The sequence below is a fragment of the Chiloscyllium plagiosum genome, chromosome 39 (genome assembly GCF_004010195.1).
Source record: "Chiloscyllium plagiosum isolate BGI_BamShark_2017 chromosome 39, ASM401019v2, whole genome shotgun sequence".
In the NCBI taxonomy this organism is placed as follows: domain Eukaryota; kingdom Metazoa; phylum Chordata; class Chondrichthyes; order Orectolobiformes; family Hemiscylliidae; genus Chiloscyllium; species Chiloscyllium plagiosum.
The window spans coordinates 21,611,701-21,618,949 of NC_057748.1; the positions used below are offsets into that span (position 1 = coordinate 21,611,701).

Consider the following 7,249-nt stretch of genomic DNA (forward strand, 5'->3'; position numbering starts at 1 on the left):
AGAGAGAGAGAGACACGGAAAGAAAGAGAGACACACACACACACATACACTGGGAGACATACACACAGGGAGACTGAGAGACACCGGGGGGGAGAGAGAGGGGCACAGACTGGGAGACTGACCGACAGGCACACGGGGGGAGAGGGGCAAGGACGACATCGGGGTGAGGGGTAGCCGTGGACTGGGCACTCCGGCTCTGCTTCTGGACCCGCTCCTGGTCACCGAGCGACACCTGTTGCTCCGGATCCTCCCTCCCGGTGGTATCAGAACCTGCGGACTCCCAGCGTGTGTGGGAGAGGCTGCAGGGAATTCCGAGCTGCCCCGGGACAAGCCCCTGGATTGCTAGCCCCCGGGGGTTGGGGCGATGAGCTGCTCCGATTGCAGCCTCTGAGAGCAGGAGCCGAGCTATGGATCTGAACACCGCACTGTTCATACTGGGCTGTCTGTGGGCCGTCACTCAGGTGAGCAACTGGGGGGGTAGGGGGAGTCTGCTGCGGGGGTATGGGAACTGGGGGGGTAGGGCGTGCAACTATATGGGCTGGGGGCAGGACAGCATGGGGTACATGGATCAGGGTCTGGGGATATGGGGCGTTGGGGTGGGGAGCATGAGGAGGGGGTAGGATCAGAGCTCGAGTTCCCCACTTTGGCTCCTTCTCCATGCCCCCTTGGGTTGGGTGAGGTCTGTAACCCCTGGGGGAGGGGGGGGACTCAGAGACTGCTCAGAGCTTCAGTTAGAGGGGACGAGAACAAATAGCACAGATTTGATTTGATTATTGCCGCCTGTACTGAGATACATTAGGAAGGAGGGTGGTGAGGGCAGGGGGAGAAGGCAATGGGGCTCATAGACTAAAGGGTAAATGTGGGGCAGTTATTGTCATTAATCAGAGTTTGCCAGAACGGGACTGTAAAATGCTGGGTCAGTTTGCAACCTGAATCATCCTTCCAGGTGGGGATAGGTGTGGGTGACATTGAGAGTGCTCCCCCTTTTACCCCTGCCAATCTGGTGCCCTCCCTCCCCCTGCCACTTGGTTTCCAGCCTGTGGGTGGCTTACTGAGGGTTAGGGCAGTCTCTGTGGGTTACTGATCATTACTATGTCTCTTCCATACCAACAGGGTGACTGGATTCCTTCAGAATACAGCAGATCCCAGCATTTCGTCCCTCATCAAGCCAAAGGTAAATCACAGATACATTGTGGCTCATGTGCAGGCATGGAGAGGTGTGGCTGCTTGGTAGTAGGTACAACAGTTGGCAGAAAGTGAGGTTGGGAGGGTAAGGGGAGATACTGGTCATTTCAGAGGGTGACTGCTGATGGGTTGGTCTCACCCACCCAGAGGTTGGTGTCAAAGGCCATGGGAGGGATGTGAAAGTGTGAAGCTGATCTGCAGCTGACAAGAAATGAGGGAATGCTGGGATTTGCGAGTGTGGGCATCCACAGATGGGAAGCTGTGGGGTTTTGAAATGGCTGGAGAGTTGGCAGGGGGGTGTGCAGGGGGAGTTGGCAGGGTTTGTTAACACTGAGAATGGAGAGTGTGTGGGAGGGAGTGCATGCTAACAGGAGGCACGGTGAAACCGTGGGGCTGAGAGACAGAGTGCAACATCACAGTGCCCAGAATGTGGGCCACTTTGTAACGGATTGCAGGAAGTGGGCTTTTGTGTCTGAGCCAGCGTTTGTTGCCCTTGAGAAGGGAGACAGAGTGAATAAACCTGAGCAGATTATACAGTTTCAAACAGGAGTGAGCCCTGTCGCTTCTAACTGCTCTCCTGGGCTGGGCTACCTCCTCGATTAGGTCACATTCCTCACAGCATTCTGGAACGGCATTTCAGTTCTTGCCTGTTTTGTCTGCTGGCCATTCCAACCTCAGCTCAGCTACTATCTAAGAAAGCCCAGTGTTTCCTGCAATTGTCTACAATCCGAATGGGGTTTGGCAAGGCTGCAGTATCTCCTCACCAGTATAACAGAGTAAGGCATCGCGTGAGGCTGATCTCTTTGCCTGGGTTCGGGCCCAGCATTGTTAATGCCAGTCTCTTTCTTCTTGTATTTTTTCCAAACACAATGAATGTGCTTCTAAATATAGGCTCAGTGTGTTAGCATTCCTCACATCCCGACAAGGATGGAATCTGTGGAATTATTTCCTGATCGTTTGTATTTCCAATTGTCTGGAACACTCAAATGAACAAAGTTTCTTTCTTTTGCTGGAGCTGATGACCTTCACATTAACATTTCAGCTGCTCAAATATGATAGTTAGCATTTCAGTAAATTCAGTCTTGCTGCCAGGATTTCTGTTTAACCCTTGACCTGCTTGAGCTTTTGTTTATAATGGTATTGAGACATTTTGGAGACAGTAAGGGTCCAGTCCACTGAATAAAGACATTTCCCAAAACGATTTTAGCGCACCTGCTACCTAACCTCCTCCTCCATGCTCGCACACTCTCTCTCGCACATAATGTCCCAATTACCTGGCTGTTTTTGTTTGCAAGATGATGGTAAACTTGTGTTGAGCTTCTCTTGGTATAATAGTACAGGGCCACCCCCTCCCCGGCATTGCTGTCTCTGTGGGGTTTACTGCAGTGGATGACAGATTGGGAAGGAGCAGCATTCATGGCCTGCCTTTTCTCTAGACCCTCTTCTCAGCCAGCTGAGTGTTTCTCTTATCTGCTCCCCTCCTTCCAGAGGTCACAGCCATCAGTGTCTGTCTCCCAGTTGTCAATGCTGTCTTCATATCTTCCTGTCAGGTGTCCTTTGAGCAGAGAGTCTGGTCCTTCAGGCTGTTGTAACCCAGTGTTGGGTAAACTTCTGTTGTTGACGTGATGAAGGTGGTCGAGCCAGCGCGGACGCCATTGGCTTAGCAATGGGTTGTTGGCTAGAGGAATTAGCGCGTGGCGGAACCTGAGGAAGTGACCCTATCCTTCTGACAGATACGTCTTGAAACGTTGAGGTGTTCAGGCTGCTCACAATGTGGTCCCCTCTACACTGGGGAAACGAAATGCAGACTGGGTGACCGCTTTTATGGAGCGCCTATGTTCTGTCTGCAAGAATGACCCTGAGTTTCCAGTTGCCTGCCACGTCAACAGCCCACTGTGTTCCCTGGCCAACATCTGTCTCACTGTAGGGCTCCAGCACAAGCTGGAAGAACAGCTCCTCATTTTCTGCTTGGGGACCCTGCAGCCTTAAGGACTCGATATTGGGTTTAATAATTTTAGAATGAGCACCTCTTTCCATGTTCTTTACCGCAACTCCCACACCAAGCCCAGTCATCACATCAGTTGCTTTCACCAGAGTCAACCCATTTTTCACCCACTGATGGTCCTTATTGCCTATCTCGTCTTCCCTAGCTTCCTATCAACAATCCCTTTATCTACCTCTTTATTTACCTCAACCCTCACAACCCCCCCCCTTAGCATAAATACCATTTCCAAGCTGTTTCCAGTTTTGAAGAGTCACTGGATTTGAAGTGTTAACTCTTCACAAGTGTAGCCAGATCTGTTGAGTGTCTCCAACATCTTCTGTTTTTTTTTTGGTGTGTTTCAGCCTTTACTCCTCCTCGGTATAGGCTATCCAGGACTCCCTGCAATGGCAAATACACCGAGAGTGCAGAGTTGCTAGATCGTATCTGGTGCTCTCAGTCAGGTTTCTGTTGTTCCACACTGCCTTACTCAAGTCAGGTATAACAGCTGCAGCTTTCATGGTGGTATGTTGGGGTTTCAGCGTCGAGTGCTTGTGATTTGTGGAGTTTAGATCTGTCAAGCTATCAGCAATCTCAAGTGTTGATTGAGATGGCGCTGCACCTTAGCTCTGCCGCGCGAGTGAGTCCTAACTTTCCTTAGCTCCTTCGTGTGTGCTCGAGATCATACTCTGCTGTGACATGGCAGCCTTTCTATGCTACCTGGAGCTTGTTGAATGGCAGTTTGCTTGGAGTGCTGTTCCATCTCCCCAGCTGCTTTATTAGAGCCAGTGACCTCCCTGCGTTTGTTTTCAATGGAGCAGTTTTCCTTGCTGCGTACCTGTCCCATTCACTCACTCCACGAGATTATGGATATTCTGGCAAAGTTGTAACCGGTAGTCACTAATACATTATCTCACGGTCTGTTGGACTTCACTTTGAGTAGCTGTTATTGCAATCAGAGTCTCCTTGCTCGATATCTCTGACAATGAACAGGAGCAGTCTGCATGGTCTCAATGGAAGCTCCCTTTACAATGATGTTAGCCTCAGACCACAATTCTTCTGCTCTTGCACTGGTAATGTGCCGTTATGAAAGGTGCCTTCAATGTTCCGTTTTGCTTCTTCTTTCTGTGTGGAGATCCTTGTCTGATCAAGTGAGGCGGTTATCCCGTACTAAGGCACTGACAGTTGGCATGAGGTCAGCATTTCTGCTCAGAACCAAACCATTTCAAGAGCTCCCCATTTCCCCTCCCGGTGCACAATAATTTAGACTTCCATCCATACTTGGACTCCGCTCCAAATTTCCTGTCTGCATTTGCATCTTTTTAATGTCCAATTCTCCCACGTCAACAAGGTTTCTGGCCTGTATCTGCAAGTTGGATGATTCCTGGGATGTGCTGCAATGTCTGGGGATGGAACCCCCTTCAAAGCTTAGCCTTGCAGCCAAAACAAAGCTGGTTTCCATATGTTGAACTGAACTCTCTGATGGCGAGGCTGTGAACTAACTGGGAGAGATTGACACATGCAGCGTTCTCTTTGTCGTATTGCTGTTAGCCAGTGGTGTAGACACTAAAAATGAAATGCGAACTAGCACACCAAAGTGGAAAGCATACAAACCTCTTCCCCCGCACACTAGACCGCTCACATTGGGGGTGTTCACCAGGCTTACCATCTAATCCTCCAACTCTGGCCAACTTTAATCAAATATCATCATTGGTATCTGTTATTCTGCAGACCGTCAGATATTTACAACAGCCTATATTAAATCTGTAGTTTTGAACTGACATCAACTTCCACCTTTTTCCTTCTGGACCCTTTCCCTGCCCAGAAGGCAGCTCCTTACTGGGGAAGAATTGTTGTGTAAATGCAAGCTATGGTTGTTGATGCTCAAGTGTTTTGTCCAGACCTGCGTCAGTTTTCCTGGTAAATTATCCCATAACTTAATTCTTGTTTGAATGTAAATTAAACTCGCCCATCCCTTGGCTCCTAACTTTCCCACTTACTTCAAATCCCAGAGGATGGAATAGTATTTAGTTGTTGCGGGTAATTTCTCTTGATTTGATTTTGTCGTGTTCCTCATAATTTTAAAAACGATGGAAAATGCATATGGACTTGTTGGAGCAGCAGAGATTGCAGACAGTAGGATTGAAGTAGTTAGGTTTGGTCCAGTTGTAGAGAAGCCTTAAGAACAGGGTGGCACAAGATAAAGACAAAATACATGTGATTTAAAACTCTGCTTCTACACACAGGTTTGAGAGGTTTCAGAATTCACCTTCAGGTTTCATGGTTGGAAGGGAAACTGTCAAAATTGAAGGTTAGGTACAACAAGCGATTGAAGGGAAAAGGAGAAAACAGAAATCCAGGAATTAATCAAGTAAACATGATGAGAGCACTTGGTTCCTGTGAGCAGTAATTACAAAGATGGACAGATGATAGTGAGCAGTCTGTGGTCACCATATATCTGAATGCAGACGACAGCATTCTCATCCCAAGGGAAATACGTTCCACCTTCCTCATTTATCACTCACAGATCAAACACATTTCCCCCCACCCCAAAACGCACTTGAGTCTGTGGGGTCATTTGAAAATTCCAAAACTGAGATTGAAGCGTTTTTGAGTTCAGAGTTTTGCGGGTATGAAACCACAGCAGAATTAACATTTGAAGTAGGGATTAACCAATAACCGATTGAATATAGTGGTCATTCCACCTACCCCAGCACAGCACAGCACAGCAAAGTAATGGAGTGGCCTCCTCATGTGGCTTTCCAGCAGGTTTGAGGAGCTGGATGGCATCCTATTTGTCCTGCTGAAGTTCAGGTCAATTACTGGGCAGTTAGAATTGTTCTGTCTAACACTGATGCAGTTTTTGCAACAAATCCTGGCCAGAGTTTGAAAAACATTCTTTGTATAATGAAGATATGAAGAAAGCAACAACTTGGAGCTTTCTGTACTTTACCTTTAGCCTGGTGTGACTTCACTATTTTCAGCTAACAGTTGGTAAACCCCAGGCAAACTCTTTCCAGTCTGTTAATTCCCATTGATTCATTGCAGTTTGGTTCCACAGAGTTGCAACCTGGGATGGACTGACTGCGAGAAATGCTCCAGAAGCTGATGATTGAAGGATGAGGTTTATTCTCGCTGGTATTTCACACTTTTAGCTGGAAGCAATTTGTGCAAATGTGTGAAAGATGAGGATAAATGAGCCGAATTTGAATGGAAGGGAGAGGATTAGGGGGCTGCTAATGAATGTGAATTGTAAAGACTGGGATTGATTCTGGTAACCAGGGCATGGGTCTGCTGGGAATTGAACTGGTCATTGGAATATTGGCAGAAAAGCTATTATATTAGCAACTACCTGTTATGTTTTTATATACGTATTGGTAACAGTAAGCGGTAAATAGATAACTTAATTATTAGTTGTCAGGGAACTATCCTGCTAACTGGATACTGTACTGGTCACTTCACAATCTGAAACTAATTTAAATTGAGCTCTTTTGCAGACTTCCTTTCTGATCTCCCATTGATTGGCCATATCCTTACCTGTGTATGTCTTAAGCTCTGAAGTCCCCTCTGTAAGTCTCTCTATACCTCTGTCTCATCCACTTCAGATGTTTCTTAAAGCCCAGCTTTATCACCGCTCCCAATATTCTGGCCTTTGACCCCTTAGCACCTGCTGATTACACCACACCCTGACAATGAGTTATCCTGAGGATTTTGTATCTAGGCATGTCTATCTCTATGTGGTATCTCCAGTCTGTCTGTCTGTCTGTCTGTCTCCCTTGTACTGTATATATCCCAGACTAGTGATTCTTTTTATAACAAATCTTTATCATGTTACTTTGATCTAGATAATGCAACAATGTCTGTCACCATTTAATATGGAAGTTTTATTAAGACCATAAGACATAGGAGCGGAAGTAAGGCCATTCGGCCCATCGAGTCCACTCCGCCATTCAATCATGGCTGATGGGCATTTCAACTCCACTTACCCGCATTCTCCCCGTAGCCCTTAATTCCTTGTGACATCAAGAATTTATCAATTTCTGCCTTGAAGAATTTAGCATCCCAGCCTCCACTGCACTCTGC

At 47.3% G+C, this 7,249-nt stretch overlaps 1 protein-coding gene across 1 annotated transcript in view; it reads left to right on the forward strand.

Moving 5' to 3' along the window:
- The first annotated feature begins 27 nt into the window (after positions 1-27).
- Positions 28-7,249, forward strand: part of LOC122542336 (platelet-derived growth factor subunit B-like) — a 16,238-nt gene continuing 9,016 nt past the window's right edge. The window contains exons 1-2 of the mRNA XM_043680003.1: positions 28-461; positions 1,114-1,174. Coding sequence (XP_043535938.1) covers positions 408-461; positions 1,114-1,174 — 115 coding nt within the window. The 5' untranslated portion in view covers positions 28-407. The remainder of the gene's footprint in view (positions 462-1,113; positions 1,175-7,249) is intronic.